The 19019-nt window shown below is 42.3% G+C and overlaps 1 protein-coding gene across 1 annotated transcript; it reads right to left on the reverse strand.

Annotated features, from left to right (window-relative positions):
* Nucleotides 1–5212: 5212 nt before the first annotated feature.
* SLITRK3 (SLIT and NTRK like family member 3) lies at nucleotides 5213–10616 on the reverse strand. The gene is made up of 2 exons (XM_070754137.1): nucleotides 7831–10616; nucleotides 5213–5602 (listed from the first exon to the last, which is right to left on the reverse strand). Exons 1-2 carry the CDS (start codon nucleotides 10601–10603, stop codon nucleotides 5592–5594), a joined length of 2784 nt encoding a protein of 927 aa, XP_070610238.1. The 5' UTR covers nucleotides 10604–10616; the 3' UTR covers nucleotides 5213–5591.
* Nucleotides 10617–19019: the final 8403 nt, after the last annotated feature.

The following is a 19019-nucleotide window of genomic DNA, read 5'->3' on the forward strand; positions in this document are numbered from 1 at the left end:
ACTTTCATCCTATATTCAAAATATAATTTACTTCTTTGTCTATGCATAAAAATATTGGAGGTTTTTTGGTACACACACAAAAATTGCAATCATTACTATCATCTGGTACAAAATTTATCGAGTTTGATACATATGCAGCCTAGACAATAGCCTATGCAGCTTAGACAATAAATAGCCATTCAACTAGCAGACCGTAGAAGCTCAAATCAAAACACATTTGGAAAATAACAGGATGGACAAGTTTGCACTCAGAATAGGCACAGATGTCTCCTAAGGATGATGTTGATGAAGATGAAGGCAGTGCAAAAATATTTTATTGCCCTTTATTCCATGTATCATGTTTTATTAGACAGGCAACTGAATCTTCCTTCCACACTGGGGAAGTCTATTGGGGAATCTTCCTTCCAACTGGGTCTATCCTTTCATCATTTGTAGCACATAGACAGATTAATATATCACTTCACAGTGCTTTACAGCCCTCTCTAAGGAATTTACAGAGTCAGCATATTTACCCCAACAATCTGGGCCCTCGTTTTGCCCACCTTGGAAGGATGGAAGGCTGAGTCAATCTTGAGCCTGGTAAGATTTGAACTGCCAAATTGCAATCAGACAGCTGTCAGCAGAAGTAGCCTGCAGTACTGCATTCTAATCACCACCAGTGTAAAAACAGTAGGCTGCCTTTAGAGGCAAATTACAGACTACATACTGTAGCACCAAGTTCTTTTAGCAGCATCTCTTTCTGTTGATTCACTGTAAAGTTTAAGTAAGTCAAGTTTAAGTAAGCCACTTAATCTATATAGCATCAATAACCTTCAATAGCATCAATAATCTTCTGTGCAACTTAAAAATCTGTAAAAGGTCTTCCATCCCTTTCAACCATAGTTGCTTAGCTTTGATGTTGTTTTGTGCTGTCAAAACCTCCAACTAAAGCTAGCACTTATTATGCCTGGCTATATTTCTGAAGGTAACATACTTTTCTAGCAAATCCATAGGGGTGTTGTTTAGTATTTAGTTTGACTTCAAATTGCACTGCAGTTAGTAGGCAAACCGTTCAGCCGTTTTTTGTTTGACATCCAACCAGCTGTCACAAGCCATAATACTCCACTACAAAAATGATCCTGAACAGTGGAAATATTAATTAATAATGCCTGTTTTACAGCTGCAAAGCAGACATGTTAATACTTAGGGGGGAAAGATTTTGTTCAACTTCAATTGCTTGCATGCAGAGAATCCACACCTACCGCTACTGAAAAGTACCATTTATTTAGCAGATTAACTAGTAAACCAAGCTCTGACTTTTTCCAACACTGAGCAGATCTATGAGAAACTCTTCCATCGTGGGGGAAAAGAAAAAAGAAACCTGTTGTCTCTTTCAAGCTGACAATTCATTGAAAATCTCAGGATTTGATCAGTACTTTAAATTCTTATTGAAAGTGTTTTATTGTGGATATAAATACATATTTAATCAGTTAATAACAACTATTCATCTCTTTATAGCAATAGCACTTAGACATATATCATCGCTTCACAGTGTTCTATAGCACTACAGAATCAGCAAATGAGGACCCCCAACAGTCTGGGTCTTCATTTTACTGATCTTGAAGGATGGAAGGCTCAGTCAACCTGGAGCCTGATGAGATTCGAACTGCCAAATTGCAGTCAGCTGGCAATCAGCAGAAGTAAACTGTACTTTATAGAGTACTGTATAGAGTCGGGGTGGCACAGCAGGTAGAGTGCTGAACTGCAGGCCACTGAGGCTGACTGTAGATCTGCAGATCAGCAGTTCAAATCTCATCACCGGCTCAAGGTTGACTCAGCCTTCCATCCTTCCGAGGTGGGTAAAATGAGGACCCGGATTGGGGGGAGGGGCAACATGCTGGCTCTGTTAAAAAGTGCTATTGCTAACATGTTGTAAGCCGCCCTGAGTCTAAAGAGAAGAGTGGCATAAAAATCGAATAAATAAATAAATACTTCTAGTAATGCATTCTAACCAATGTGCCACTGCAGCTCTTATCTATATAAGCATGTATACAGTTCAGTGATGGCGAACCTCTTTTCCCTCGGGTGCCGAAAGAGTGTGCACACATGCTAGTGCACATATGTGAGTGGCCACACTCCTAGTTCAATGCCTGGGGAGGGTGAAAACAGCTTCCCCTGCCACCCGGTGGCCCTCTGAAGGCCAGAAATGGCCTGTTTCCCAACTTCTGGTGGTCCCGAGTAGGCTTGTGTTTCACCCTTCCCAGGTTCCAAAGGTTTCCCTGGAGCCGGGGGAGGGTAAAAACACCCTGTCCCATCCCCCCGGAGGCTCTCTGGAAGGCAAAAATGCCCTCCAGAGCCTCTGTACAAGCCAAAAATCATCTGGCTGGCATACACATGCACATTGGAACTGAGCTAGGTCAACAGCTCGCATGCCAGCACATAGGGCTCCGCGTGCCACCTGTGGCACCCATGCCATAGGTTCTCCATCAATGATATACAGTAGTTCATAATAAAAATAATAATTTCATGTATGAAAACCCATGCGTGAGCCTCCCCCCCCCTTTTCGATCCTAGGAATAAAATCTGTCAATTCGCTTCCCTAAACCCCCCCCCCCCAAAAGAACTGAAATCCAGCAACAGCACCTAATACAAAAATATACAGTTCACATATAAAATATTAGGTATACCACTGATCAGTACTGGTGACTCAAAAAAATTCAAAAACCCTACAGAAAAAAAATATCTCCCATCCAAGAGAAGGTAAGTCTTTATCCTTGCAGGTACTACCATCATAACCAACTTATTCTTCTTGGCACTTTTTCCCATCCTTGCCCTTCAAATATTCCATTCTTTAATGAGATGGATGTAGGTTGTCTCTTGCCTTTTGTGATTTTAATAGCTGTACGACTGACAAGGATGCACATATGCCAGGGTTGCTAGGCAGCTGACATTTCTCTACCGCCTCCATGTATTCTACAGACACCACCTCCTCCTTCTGCTCACTGGTGAAGATTGTCACATATCCCTAAGAGGTCGGAATGGAAAATGTCTTTCAGAAAACCATAATATGGTATTTAGAATAAGCATTGACACTGACAACCATTTGCTTGATGAGGAAATCTAAGAATTCTATGCAAAAAAAAAAAAATGAAGCCCAGTTTCATAATACTTTGGATATAATGCAATCACTTTTTCACAATTATTTCAATTAATATTATTGCTACTGCTATCTAATAAAACTGCTAATGGTGATAAACCATCTCCACTAATTACCCATCACTCAGATTAATGAATGAAAACAGTCACTGATGGGATGACCCACTTTAGAGAAATGAACAGCTATAGTTCTGCCCATTAGCCACTCAATCCAATAATATTACCTCAATTAACAGTTATATTACGTACAGCAACATTATACAACTGTATCTCCAGAACCTTTGAATATGACAGACTTTAGTGGATATGTAATAATAATCAAGAAAATTATTTATGCAAGGAAACAAACAAAATTCAGACTCCATGTTCTTCTATCTCCCAAAAACATTTCTTTGAGCAGAAAAATTAGTCTTACACATTTGTTTTCACTTAATATTATTTCAGCATTTTAGTTCAAAACTGTTTTCTATATTTAAGCTTAGATGCCTTTGTGATGGACAATATAAACAAAAGAAAAATGTTATTTATAACTATTTATCTCTACTAGATGCTCATGTGATGTTATAATTCAAGACATAATGAGCAATCATCATGTTTTGAAGATTTTTATAAAATCAAACTTTACCTATACATGGAGCAATAAAGAAAAGGGGTCATAACTGCCTGTGGAAAGTATCTTGGGTGAGATGGGTGGCTATAAAAATGGAATATTTTTTTAAAAATAATTTTAATTATAAAATAAATGTACAGTATATTTGTTTTCTGATAAAAAAGTATTGCTGACCATCCAGCCAAATAAAAGCAAATGAGCTGATGAAGTGATAATGCTGTAAACCCAAAACAGCAAGGACATTTTTATGCTAAAAAAAATGCACTGATAATTTTCTAATTTCAGAAACTCTATATTACAAATGAGGAACAGAAAATGCTTTAGGAACTCAAATGTATTGGATTCACAGACAGGGATCATTAAGATAAAAAAAAGCTTTTGTACATCTCAAACTTAACACAACTATTGTAACAATTATTATGCTGAATCTTGATATATTTTTGCACTGCAATCATATCCAAAGTTAATTCTATCCAGTATGGATCTATTTTACCTGTGAATGCCACCCCTCTCAATCTAACTTCCTGTTATTGGATTTTGAACAGTATTCTATTATAGAACCAAATTCCCTAGATTATTTCTTCCTATGTGGCTCTTTTCTCCACTATGGAATAAGATAATCATCATCATCATCATGTAGTGTAGGGGGGACTCTATCTACTTTATACATGAAAACCCCCAGTAATTAAAAAAAGAGAGGGAAAAGCCGATCATAGGCCTGAGTAAATTCTAGAAAGCTTCTGCAATTCAGAACATATATGGACCAATGTCATAAATGCTCCTGGACCTAAAGCATAATGAACCAAAACCACAGTTAACTAAATTATACATTTTATGACTTGAGCTTTGTACACAAGTTTACTTTGATTCAATATGCCCATGATTTAATAGCAACAAGATATCACACTTCAAAAACTGGACTTTTGTTACGGCCTTGCTAATTGTAGATCAAGGATCAATTATTGCCAATAAGATTCAGTAAATAAATATAGCATTGTACTGTTCTCAATCCCGCTGTCTAGGTGGAAAAGCCTAAATTTAATTTCTATTATCCTTAAGTGGGATACGCTTCATATTACCCTCGGGTAGGTGAATATAAAGGCAAAATTCAAGAGTAAAATCTTCAATTTCCAGAGCTTTGATTTTGATCTGGCTTTAGAACAGGGGATACAGTGAGTTTCCTATTGCAGTTTATTTTAGTGTTATTTGTTAAAGGAATGCAACCCGACTGATTAGTGACCATCTGAAGCAACATATATTTCACACCCAAGATGACAATTTATGCACTGATCCCTTAACTAAATTAGAACAAACAAATCAAACCTATGAAAGGCAGATAATATTTCCCCATCCCATCCCACCCCACCGCATTTTACAATAGAGACACTTTAATTTCCCTGGATAACATTTTAGTAAGACAAATAAATTGATTTTATGACTTATTTTATTTTTAAATACATTTCCCCTTTCTTCATGAGTGTGTGTCTGTGTGTCTGTTATATAAATATAAAAACCATTGCTTGAAATTGTCAGAAACAGAGTACCACCACCATATTGGTACATACTAAAGGAGGTACTTTCCACAGTCTCCCTTTAGTTTGATTTTTTTTTAATATCTTCATGTAAGGCATTAGTGACGTCTGCTCAATTACATTCAACGTGATGATTTTCTATTAAGGGCAGATTCGGGATTCCAAATGTGGATAGGCTGTGTGCACCATTCAATAGTAGCCTCCTGGTCTCCGGGTGTCATTTCTGGAACTCGGGTGCCATCTACTGGCCATACGGGATGGATAATATTTTTTTCTCCACCAAGGAAATCTTTTCCTTCGGATTTTTTTCAGTGTCAACTCAGTTCTACAAGAAACAAGATACCAGCTAGATGCCTTGGAAAGGAAATAAATGAAACAAGCAAACTTTTTTTTTTTTGCTTCTTTTCATACTAGCCAAAATAATTTGGGGAGGGGAAAAAAGGCTCTACAAAGTTAATTTGGCAATATAGCAATTCTAAAGTAAAAGAGAAGAGATATATTTTTAAAAATCCATAGCAAACTCAACAAACCACTTCATTATCTCAGCCCAAACTATGATTTCATTAAAACATATGGGAGCTTGTAGCTTAAAGAGAGTTACTAGGCCTAATTTTCTCAACTGTTATAGAAAAAGCAACATGCCCACGCAGTTTAAAAAAAAATGCTGAAATTTATGCCTCCCGTCCTAAAAATAATATATTCAATATATTTTAAAAATTTAAACTTCAGGGGGTTTGGAAGCAACTGAAATGACTTTTCCTTGCAGGGGAACATAAATAATGGTACCAATAATTTCAAATAATTAAATAAATCTATTGCATATTATTACGTAGGAAGAAACTCATTCCGATAAAAGCATAACAAATTGAAATGGAGGAAAACAAGAAGGAGAAGAAGGGGTAGGGGAAGAGAAAGAAAGAGATTGGAAAAAAATCAGATTTTAAAAATCCAAAATAGCATTTTGATAGAAAAATTGCAGAGGTTGTTATTTTTGTTATATTCTATAAACATCACAATAGATTGTACTGGTATTAATAAAACAACATGGACTTAACGGGAAGCAAGGGTATGAACAGGGTATAGCTCAAGTTTTTAAAATTCAAGCTTTTTTATCTTCTAATATATATCTATTTTTTTTCAAAATGTTTTATTAGGAAAGCTATACCAGACGCATCACTGTACAATGATTAAACATTACCTTTACAATTGATATTTACTTGAAAGTACAGAATAAATATATGCACATTTGTATTTGTGTCTGTGAGAGAAGGTGTGTGAGAGCAAGGAAGAGAAAAAAGAAAGAACATTAAGTGTGTTTCTTCTAAGAAATATCTGTGATTGGTATCCAGTGAGTTTTATTTTCCCCCCACCTGTACACTTATTATGTTGGAATCTTAATTAGAAGTGTGGCTGCTATTGAATAGAAAAGTAATAAACTTTTTTAAAAATAATAATAATAATGGAACTGACTTTTTCTTCCCAACAGGAATGCCACCAAAAAAACCAGGAACTGGAAAGCTTGGCTTAAAATAGTAATTTTAGGCCAGCAATGTATCTCAACTTCCTTACACAACATTTATTGTGGAAAATGGAGGGAGAGTGGGCACCTTGCAATAATGGCAAAGGAAGCTGATCGAAGGTTGGGAATAGAAAGTTAAGACTGAAATTGGGGACTGGTGTATGTATATAGGTGAACAAGGAGAGAACAGTGAAAAACATGAACAGAGAACAACTCCACCTCACCCCACAAAAGCAGTTTTCAGACATGCAGCTAACTGCATTTTTGTTGTTATCATCCCACTTTTGTATTCTCTTAAATAAATGTACAGAATCTGTGCCATGATAAAAAGGGGGAGAGTGAGAAAGCTGAAGATGTTTCTTTGAGTCCACCTCCCATTGTTCAACGTTAAAAAATAGAATGGAAAGGTTTGTGTTTCTATAGTATTTTGTTTCTTAAAAGAAAGAGTGCAGGCGCGAGAGAGAGAGAGAGAGAGAGAGAAGAGGAAGAGGAGGAGGAAGAGGAAAGAGGGGAGGATAGTACACACAGAATTGTACTTTGTCGGGATCAAGACAAAGTTCCCCCATGATGCTAATTAATAATAATAATATCCTTATATCTTAGACAACATGGCACAGTCAAAGTCTCAGGTTTTTGTTTTTTTCAATATAAAAAAATAATGATTGATTAACATCTGCTGGCAAAAGTCTGCAAAGGCACTTTTATCGATTAATGATCATCTGAGTTAGGCCCTTCCTCCAAACCAACAACTGGCAGGGGGGAAGCACAGAGCTGTATCTTCTAGTATCAGCATGCGGTGGTCAGGGAAAGAATGGGGGGGGAACGGATGTGATGTGAGGGTGCTCTGGGGCTGGGAAGGGAGAGGGAGGTGCTGGAATTTGGCTGTAAAAAGCTAGATGTTTTTTTTATTTTCCCTCAAAACCTATAAGTGGTCTTCTCCAGGACTTCGAGGTAATCCGGCTTGGTTTGGAGTTTGGCCCTTAACTCGAGGTATTCGCTTTGGGGGGGTTGGTGATGTTCTGGGAAGCCCTTACCAGCTGAGAAGAGAAGAGTTTCTTTCAGTCTGGCGTCCTGTTGTAGGTCTGGATATTGCATGCCAGGGGGGTGCACGTGCAGTTCCTTTAATTTGGGCACCGTGCCATACAGGCAGTCCACAAAGCCCACTGAGCATGGAGGGACCAAGGGGGGCCTCTCCCGATTGTCTACAACGGCACCAGTAGGAGGGAAGAGTACTACCCCACCGTTCTTCTCATGGTGGAAGACAGGCGGCACCAGGGCTAGCTCCCCCAAGAGAGGAATCCCCACACCAATTCCTCCTCCAGGTGGCGGAGGGTGTGGGTGATGGTTGGTTGTCACTATGGTGTTGAGCTGCGAGCTGGACACTGCCAGATTCCATTCCTTCTCCTTCTCCAGCAAGGTCCTATAGCAGCTACTGTTCCCACTCTCCTTAGTGGGGTCAGCAAACTGTTCCCCAACACAGGTACTTCCTCCGCTGCCACCTCCTAGAAGTATGTCCCCGGGTTGCCCAGATTCTCCTGCTATAACTTCATCGTCTTCGCGCGGCTTGTAGATGGGATTGTTGCACATCTGGGTTACCGGATGCGGGATGTAGTCATAAACATGACCCATAGGGGGCGCCTTCTCCGGGGATGCGCTCATTCCACCACCTCCTCCACCACCTGCCTCCTCAAAGAGGTGATGACATTGCATCTGGATGCCCGTTAAGTCAAGGGCTTCCTGCCGCTGTTTGTTCCGGAAAGGAAGCTTCTTGCGCCGTCGGCGTAAGACAAAGGCAAACAAGCCTGCAGCAATGAAGACTGCAGAGAAAAACAGCACAAGTAGACTAAGGATGAGCACAGAGAGTGGTACTGGCCCTCCTCCAGCTGGGGGTAGCTCATAAGGTGAGGGACTAGTAGGACTTGGGTGACCTGATGGCGGTGGAGCTGGTGAGGCAGTGGCAACATGTAACATTTCTGGACACAGCACCTCCAACTCCACAGAGCGGACATCTCTATTAGTAAGGTTCTCTGGGCTGGCACAAAGGACATCCCCCACCACAATGACAGAACTGATCGTCTCGATCCACTGCTTGAGAGGCACCAGGTCACACATGCAATCCCAAGGATTGAGCTTCAGGTCAATCTGGACAATAGCATTAAGGTGCTCCAACACACCAGCCACAGGCAGGTAAAGGAATTTGTTGTTCCGCAAGTTGAGTCTGGCCAGAGACGTGCCAGCAAAGGCATCAGTAGGCAGGGTCCTCAGAAGATTGTCGTTGAGGAAGAGTAGCTTCAGGTTAGGCATGAGACTGAAGGCGGCAGGTTGGATCTCCCTGATCTGATTGTACTCAAAGTACAGATAATGCAAACACTGCAGACCTCTGAACATGCCTGGGGTCAATCTCTCAATGTCATTGCCATTCAAGTATAGGCTTTTCAGATTAGGCAAGTTGATAAAAGCCCCATCCTGCACATACGAGATCCGATTGTTCCCGAGATGCAGAAGATCCAGGGAAGAAAAATTCCAGAAATCTGAACGGTAAATTTTTTGTATCAAATTCCCACTCAGGTAGAGCTTCTTGGCATTGATGGGCCTGGGCAAGAGCTCAGAAATATTATGGAAACCTCTTTCCTTGCAGTTGACAGTTAGGCCCAAATCGTTGATGTGCAAACTACAAGAGCAGCCGGTAGGACATATGATGGGTATGGGTGGCCTCGTCTGGTATGCAGCGATCGGAGGCTGGTTGGGTGCAGGGTACAGGCCTCGAGGTGTAGGTGGCGGTTTGGGAGCCCTGGGCTGTTTTGTTGGCTTGGGCTGCTTAATGGACGTTTTATATTCAACAGAGGAAGCGGTGAAATGGAAGGAGGACAACATGGAAGAAGGTTTAGTAGGCCAAGCATTTTCCTTGCTCGAGGGTAACTGAGGGACACCAGCGCTGACAAGTTCTGAGTCAGATAGCATGGGGCAGAGTTTATTCCTTTTGATTTCCCTCAAGTCCTTGCCATGGAAGTGAAAGGGTGTCTCACACGTAATGTCTCCCACAAGGGCAGTGTATGGAATACGCTCCAGCCAGCTCTTCAGCTGAACTATTTCACAAGTACAGTTCCAAGGGTTCTCTTCTAACTGAATCTCCATCAAGCTCCTACCAATGTGGTCCAGCATCCCTCGATACGAAAGTACTTTCAACCTATTGCCACGCAAGTCCAAGTGAGTCAGGGACACCGACTTAAACAAATTGGTCGGAAGCATGGGAATTAGGTTGTCATTTAAGATCAGGACCCGGAGTTTACTCAGGTTTCGAAATGCCCCGCTTTCAATCCGCTTGATGACATTGTAATCTGCCTGCAGATATTCCAGACTCTCTAATCCCAGGAAAGTATCATTTCGGAAAACGTCTAGTTTATTCTCATGCAGGTACAGTCGCTTCAGAATTTTGAGCCCATTAAAGGCCCCCGTCTGAATGTCTTGCAGTGCGTTGTTGCCAAGGTTAATAGAAACAGCGTTGTTCAAGTGGAGAAAACTGTTTGTGTATAATCTTCTCATGGAGTTTCTCTGCAGGTAAAGTTTGAAAGGTCTTGACCATGATTCCGTTATCTGGCTAATATTTATAAATCCCTTGTTGTCGCAGTGTATATGAAAAAGGCTCTCTTTGACTTCGCAGTAACAAGGATCAAAGCAAGCTTCCTCAATTTCCTCTGAATCCTCAATTAGAGGAATGGGGGTAGTCCACGCTACTGCAATTGTGCTTAGAAGGGTAATCCACAGCATCCTTCTCTGACGGGGTGGGTCTGCCACGGAAGGCTTCATGGTTCGGATGGATTACGGGACTGTAATGAGAATCAACAACACAAAGGGATTACAATCGATCAGCATTTCCTTTATAAATACATTCTCAAGCAATCGGATGTGGGAGGGGGAAGAGGGGAGGAATTGGCTTGAGGGGGTTCCTATCTTCACCACAAAAGGGAAAACAACTAAAACCTAGCAGCAAGATTCGGTTCATATTTACTTACTTTCTTACTCAAGTGATAGCCAAACATTTAATTGGGCAGCGGCCTTCTTCCCTCCCCCAGCCTGTCCGCTCGTCTTGATCGAATGTTGTTTAGTACATAACACCATAATGAGGGAGAATAGGGAAGCTGTAAAGGCCCGTGCTATAAATGATCTAAAAACATCCCCCCCCAAAAAAACCCGAGACAATGTTCAGGAAGCAGATGATGTGCACAAGCTCAGCCTCACATTTGCATTAATTAGAAATGAAAAGATGCAGCTGAAGAGAGATTTCCACCATCACCCCTTTTAATATGGATAGGGATACTCAGTTAAAGGTACAGGTTATCACCGTAAGCAATAAGCACACATACGCTTAACTTTCAAGGGATGGGATCCCCCCCAGGGGAATATCCAATTTTACCTGACACCACAACAGACATTACCGAAGAAAATGAGGACAAACAAGTTTCCGATACCTCTGATTCCTAAACAAATGCTTGCGACTGGAATTAGAAACTAAACACTCTACATAGCAGCAATGCCAGACTTAAAACAAGAAGAAAATTAAGCCTCTGCTCTACCAGATTATTATTATTATTATTATTTAAAAAAAGCATACTCCATATTAATCATTTCAGCTGATTAAAGCATTTAGGGATGATTAATCTTTGGAAAGAACCTGCTGTGCCATCTACAGATCCAAGTTGAAAACTAAGCAACGAAAAGGCAAATAGGGAGGTTGTCTGGCTGTATATTGAAAGGTGTGTGTGTGTATGTGTGTGTGGAGGGATACTTTGAATGATGATGCCTTATACCCAGAAGTCTACTTAGGGTTGATCCAGCAAGGGAAAGGAGGAATAGGGGAAGGCTAAAACTTAGGAGGCGATAAAAGACTTTTGCATCAACCACAAGCAAAATCCCTTTCTAGTAAAAGCCACCTCCCCACCACCACCGCACACATACAAGAATCAACTTAAAAGAGGCTTACCAGAATGTAATGACCTACACAGGTTTCTCAGCTTGCCTTTGCTTCCTGGATTCCTTCTCCCACCCCCCCACCCCTTTCCATTCCAATACAGAAGAATAGATCACTGTTAAAGACTAGGCATCTTGACAAAGGTTGGGGAGTGGGGGGGGGGCTGACTTCACCGCCCTCCATCGACTGCCCATTCAAAGGTTTGCCAAGAGTTCTGGTATTTAGTTGGGCTGCCCTCTCGGGCAAAGGAGAGAAGGATTCTCTCTAGCACTCTCTCCATCGAGGAGGTGAAGATACTTCTATTCCTGCCTCCCGATAAATAAAGGAGGTGGTGGTTGTTGGGGAAATCTTCATGGTAAAAGGTCATATTTAGGAAGAGAGGAAAAAAACAGCAGGGGAGGAGTTAGTGGGATTCACATTGGGAAAGAAAGCAAAGGGTCCATTTGGAAAGGAAGGGAATTGGGGAGCCCCGGTAGGGAGAGAATATATGAATAGGGATGGGGAAGGGGGTGGAAAGAGAGATCTCAGTTCAGGATTTTTATTTCACTCTTTGCCTAGACTAGCAAGTGCAGCGACATATCTGTGTATATTATTATTCTCTTCTCTGTTTCTTTTTTAAAAGATGTTTGATCCAGGCACACTTGGGGGAGGGGAGGGAGAGAGAGAGAGAGAGAGAGAGAGGGATCCAGAAAAAAAAAGCCGCTTCTACTTACCGGGCTCGAAGGAGAGAGAGAGATTTTAGCACATTAGGAAAGCAGAAAAAAAGAGGGAGGGGAAAAAAAAACACCCTTGGAAAATCTTACTTTAGCAAAACAAAGGAAAATCAAAAAAAACCCAAAATGACATATAGGCAAGGAACGTCCTCGGCTCTTCTCTTCTTTTTTTTTTTAAGTTGCGAAAATAAATAAATAAAGGATTGCTGGTTTCTCTTTCTCTCTGCTCTGATTCTATACTCCGGCTTGGGAGCTGAAGCAAAAGGGAAGGGTGGGGGCGAGCAAGCACAGATGAGACGTGATAGGAATGCAATGAGCTTCTTTAGGATGCAGAGATACTGCTTGGCACAGTCAATGGAGCAGGGAGGAGAAGGGGGCTGCTGCAGGCATCCCAGTTTTCTGCTCTGGCTAAGCTGCCTGGGCTCGGTTCTCACCAGCTCATCTTGGGGGAAAGAAACAGAAGGGAGGGTATGGGGGGTGGGAGACTGACCAAGGAAAGGAAGCAGAGCTTCTCCCCTGCGCTCTGGATGCCTCTATGGACCTTATTGCCTCCGGATCGTTTTTTCCCCCCACCATGTACTGGAGCTTCAGGAAGACGCACTTGGCACCCAATCTTCCCACGCATCTGGGAAGTCCTGCCTGACTGTACAGGGTTTGCTCCCTTCCTTTGTAAAGAGGAGGACTGGGATGAAGGATGGATAGATAGATAGATAGATAGATAGATAGATAGATAGATAGATAGATAGATAGATAGATAGATTTAGATAGATGGATAGATATAAATATATAAATAAATGATGGAGGGATGGAGGGATGGATGTGTATGTGAGAGAGTATGTGAGTGTGGATGTATGTATACATACATACATACATACATACATACATACATACATACATTCTATGTGGTCAGAAATGGCAGAACTCTGAGATGATGGGGAGGCTAGAAGTGAAATGCCAGAATGGATTTGAGCTGGAGGTGGTCCCTGCCCTCGTTTGCCCTGGAAAATTATCTATTGAGGGGGGGGAAGTTGAATATGGAAGCCCCTTGGGCGCTCAAACATCCAGATCCCACCAAATTTTTGAAACCAGCAGATCTTAAGGCAAAGTATGAAGCTATCTTACATTCAGGCAGGAACGATTCTTAGATTCTCTGCAGTTCTCCATCAAACCTAAATCTGTCCCAGGAGAAGAAAATACAAGAGCAGCTTTGTGTCTCTTCATGTGTGTGTGTATGTGTGTTTCTGTCTAAACAAGGACCTTTTTTCTTGGCTTACTTTTTCCTATTCTTCTCATCCTTTTCCCTCCTCTCTCATTGCACTAGAAAGTCTTTGCTCCAATAGCCTTCCAATAGGCTATTAATAATAATAATAATAATAATAATAATAATAATAATAATAATAATAATAATAATAACAACAACAACAACAACCCTCTCTAGAACTAGGGGTTGAGTGACAAGGGACCTTTTTCTCTCTTTCTGGCCAAAAGGAAATAATGGACAAATTTTAAGAACAGCTGCCCTTCCTCTCATCCAGGTATCTGCCCTTTCTCACTTTTTTAGCGATTCTTCCCTGAAATCTACCCCTGAGATTAGGCTGACTGGTAGAAGAAAAGAAAAGGAAAAGCACTAGCCTAAGCAAAATTTCTGTCTGAATCCAAAAAAGATGACAACAAAATCAAAGAGCCTGGAAGGTAAAAGAACATTCAGCATGTGTAGAAAACAGGGGGACAAGGGATTAAAAGAAACAATGGGGGGTGGCAAATCATGGTTACTCAAGAGCATCCAGAAAAGATTTAAGAATCTCCTTTGACCAATACAGCAAATGGAGTTGATGCTGAGCCTTCCCCCTCCCCTCTCTTTTAACCCAGGGTCCGTTTGGAATGTCAAGTTCTGTGAAAGCTGAGCTTGTGTTAGTCCATTCCGTGGCTTCCAAAACTTCCTGCTCAGCCAAAAATTCTCGCCAGGTGGAAATGACAAAACTTTATATTTGCCGATGGGCTCTCATAAATTGGTCTATTTAAAATCAAGCAGTTGTTTATCAATCGTTTTCAATCGGGGAGGAAGGGGCCTTGTCAGCAAAATCCAGTTGCAGCCTAAAAAATGGATTTGGATGGTTGCTTTCTGCGTTCCCCCCACGAAACTGGGGTAGAGGGAGGGGCCTGTTGAGTCTGGCAGGTGGCAGTGTCATTTGATCCCTTGGGAAACCTCCCCTCCCTCAAAACTCTCTTTCTAATCTCCTTATCACACTCAGAGACCATTACAACCATTGAATGGTGGAATGAGTGATGGGTTCAAAAACCAGATAGGGTTGCAAGGAATGAGAAGCTCTGATGCCTGAACGATTCTCTTAGGAGACCTCCACAAGGTTTACCCCGATGTGAGTGTGTCCCACCCCTCAGACTTCAAATAGCTCCATAGGCAGTCTTAGCCACAGCCACCTGGATACCATGTCCACTGGCACCATGGAAGAAAAAAAGCAGTGTGGTTCTTTATTGCTTAAATGCAATCGACAGAAATCAGGGGTTTCAAACGCAGGGATTGATGCGATTTCTTGGAGAGCTGGGGAAACCAGAGGGATGGGGAATGGGGGGTGGGAAGGACCTTAGCAATGAAATGGAGGAAAATTAGCCCGAGGTAGTACATACCACAGCTCTTTTTCCTGCACGAACAGGTCTGAGGAAATACTCCTTTGCAATACAACCAGACCAAAAAACCAAATAAAGAAAAGAAAGGTGAACCTGTATCCCTTTTTACCCACGCGCTCTTTCCCAGCACGCATAAATAGCAACAATCATCCATGGCAAAATATATATATATAAAAAGCTGCAATCGAGCTTCAGTCGGTCGCCAGATCTAAGGAACAAAGAACAATAAATAAATAAATAAAATAATTTTAAAAAATGGAAGGGTACCCAATACCTGAGGCGATGCGCGCAGGATGGGCTGTCTGGGTATCGGTGGGTCGCCCCCGGTGGCGCGGCTTTGCAGGCAGAAGGACGGTGGCGTTTCGCTCCTCTCCTTCAGGGATCTGCTTGACAACTTCCATCCTGGGCCGAAGCGCAACCTGCCCAACTTCAGCCCAGCTGGCCCGCCGCCGCCTTCATATGCCCCCCCCCGCCCCTAGCCAAGCGCGCCCGGTCCTTGTTGGTAATCCGTCCCGGCGAGCTCTTTTTCCCGCCCCCCTCTCCCGAGGAGAGATGGGGAGCAGCGGCGAGGAAACGCTGGGCAGCAAGCGATCGCCCGGAGGAGGAGGAGAGCGCTGGATGCAAATCAGTCAAGCGGGTCATGGCGCCTCGGCGAAAAAAAAAGAAAACGCAGCTCGCCAGGCTCGCCTCGCCTTCTCTGCCTTCCCACCGCGGCGCGGCCGCCCGCTTCCAAGGACGAGCGCGTGGCTTCCGCCGAGGCGACGGAAGAGGTGAGCTAATAGCTCGAAGCCGACCGTGGAATTGCGGGATGCATCGAGAATGCTCCTTTTTTCCCCCTGCCTTCACTTTCCTCTTTCGGGGAGGGGAAAGTCGGCCTGAAGGGTTCCGGAATCTGCGGGAGGGGGCATCTCAGCTCAGCTGTATGCTTCCCCCGCCCCTTCCCTGTCTGAAAAAAAAAATCCTTAAAAAATGGGTTATTGGTGGGAGGGTCTGCCGTGCCAGTGTGAGAGCAAGAGAGGGAATCCAATGCTGGATCCGGTCAGCTTCTTATCCCAGGCTCTAGCAGAGCAGCAGCGAAATGGTTTTCGGGGGTGGGGTGGGGAGAGAGGTTTTTCTCGACGGCTGTAAAAACTGGGCTGGCGACGGGAAGCGGAGAAAAACCAGGAGAGCTTCGCAGCTTTGGACCGTCTGCTGGAAACTAGTTGCGGGTACCACCATCCCACCCTGCACTTCGTTTGGAGTAAGTCTCGCCTAAACTTGAAATGAGATTAATTTTGAGAGACGTGGAAACCGGGCGTCCTGGAGGCACTCTTGTCATGTTCGGTTCGACCACGATGTGGGGGAGATGGGAGGGCTCCTGAGGAGGAGGAGGAGGAAGAAGAGGAGGGGGAGGAGGGGGACACGACTTTTCACCTGGTAACCAAACCCACTTGAGAAGGCTCATTCACATGATGGCAAGCAGTCAGGACCCTCCCACATGGACACACACACTCCTTGTCTGCATTGCACTTGGAGCATTGACTTCCCAGGAGTGATCATCAGAGGAAGTGGTCTTCTACATAGACCTAGGTCAGTATATCTACACTAAAATCAGTGGTGGGGTGGGTGGGTTGAAGGCTCAGACAGGGATTTCCCCATCTCTCCCCAGGTATGTCAAGGATTGAGATGAGAGCATGACACATATTTATTGCTGACTTTCAGCACACTTTGGAATGCAGCATGTTAAGGGTTGTTGATGATGTTCTTATTCCATAGACCAGTGATTTTCAACCTTTTTTGAGCCGCGGCACATTTTTTACATTTACAAAATCCTGGGGCACACCACCCACCAAAATGACACAAAATGACACCCTAAGACACTCTCCTCTCTTTTTCCATCCCTGTCTCCTCCCCACCCTTTTGTGTGTGTGTGTGTGCGTGTGTGTGTGTATACACACTCTTGAACCATTTCCAAAAACAGGTGAGGGCTGGGTTTTTTCTCTCTCTTATTATTTGGGTGCTTTTTATCATATGCTTTGAATCAAGAGTCACTTCTCTCTCTCTTTTGTTTCTCTCTCTTTCCTCTCATTCTCTGTCTCAATCATTTTCTCATTTCTCTTTTTTCCTCCCCTTTTTGCTCATTGCTCTCTCTCTCTCCCTTCCTTTCCTTTTCTCTGTCTCTCTTGCTTTCTTTCTCTCTCTTTCCCTCTCTCTTTCTCTCTCTCTCACTCTCCCTATCAGCAAAAAGTTGCGAGACCGGAACCTGAGCTTCCTTCTTCGCGGCACACCTGACCATGTCTCGCGGCACACTGGTTGAAAAACACTGCCATAGACGGAACTCCAGCTTTTCCTCCTGGAGCTCAAGATAGCACTTTCTTATCCAGTTTTCCCACCCCACCACAGCCCTAGGAGGTAGGTTGGATTGAAAGGTAGTGGTTGCTAACTACCGAGACTCCTGTGAAGATAGTTTTGTTTACTACCTAAAGCAAACCTAGGCGGGATGCTTTCTTTCTCTGTTGCCCAGCAAACAGAGTGTTCGGTATAATCTTCTTTAGCATGGCCCATCCCATGAGGATTTTATCCAGGAGCTATTCCTTCCAACCAGAGTACAAAACAGTATCTACAGGTCTGAATACGAATTATTCTGTCGTAAGCTCAGTATTTGCCCTTTAGCCATACTTTTGTGTCACGCCTGTGAATATATGCTAGCACTTACGCACTAAAGTGAAAGTGTTTATATGCACAGACTTAACAGGTAGACTATTAGGGATGGTCCATTGCTAGAAGCATCAGGCAAGTGTCAAAATGATCAATTTCAACAGTATGCTTTAAGAGAAAGTGGGAATCCCAGTTATTGTGACAGGTCTGGATTGGAGTAATTTTTTAAAAAATACAAGGTTTTAATTTACAGAATCCCCCTTCTCCCATATAGTTTCTTAAAGCTGTTTTTTTGAACTAAATTCGAAAAGAGGGTCAGCAATAGGTTATCTTCAGCAGGAGGAGAATAATATGGAAATGGATGTAATTCCAAGGATGTAATTGGCATTTCAGTAGATGTATCAAGACCTGCATCCCAAAAAGTGCATGGAAAAGACAAGAAATAGGCAGAACCATCAGAGCGAAAATATACATATTGATTTAATTTAGATGTACCGTAATTTAAAATAGGATGCAGATAATTGCAATTGTTTTCCATTCTTCTGTCTATCAGAAACTAGAATTTTATGGCAACTTCTGTGCATTACAGGTATGATAGTTAAGGCTTTTTTAGTCAAGTCTTGTTGTCTCTTCAGGACAGTGGTTGTGCACCTGAATTCTTAGTATAACATTGCAGCTGCTTGGTTTATTTGCATTTGAAAGTAGCTAAGATCTCTTGAGGGTTGAATTCTGATCTCTGTTTTAATTCATGTGATGCATTGATAGAAGATCCTGAGCTTGAACACTGGTGCTTGAAAAAACTTTGGGGACTGAATTGGATGCCAGGAAGCCAGTTGCTTATCCCAAATAAAATGTCATTTTCTGTTGGATGAGTATGCACCAATAGGGGATGAAGGAAATCTTTCTCTTCTCTACCATCTCTCTTAATAGTCCTATATAGGATTATTCCTATATAGTTCCTTTTTTAAAAAAAGTCTGAATTGGGTCTCTCTGGAGAAAGGGAACAACTTGGAGGGGAGTAACAAAATAGAGCATCTAAGTAAGCATGTTTTTTAGGATTCTAAAATGTTTAAAATACTGTTTGTGTCATTTCTTTACTGAAGTTACTATTAGAAATATAGTAACCACATCTACTGGGATTTTTTAATTTAATCTTTCTTTTTTTAAAGATAAATTGCTCCACCGCCCAGATTACTTTCTGAGTTTGAGGCTTTAAAACTACTGACCATTTTATAGCTAATCCTTTTATATGTATTGC

The sequence above is a fragment of the Erythrolamprus reginae genome, chromosome 5, assembly GCF_031021105.1.
Source record: "Erythrolamprus reginae isolate rEryReg1 chromosome 5, rEryReg1.hap1, whole genome shotgun sequence".
Taxonomy (NCBI): Eukaryota; Metazoa; Chordata; class Lepidosauria; order Squamata; family Dipsadidae; genus Erythrolamprus; species Erythrolamprus reginae.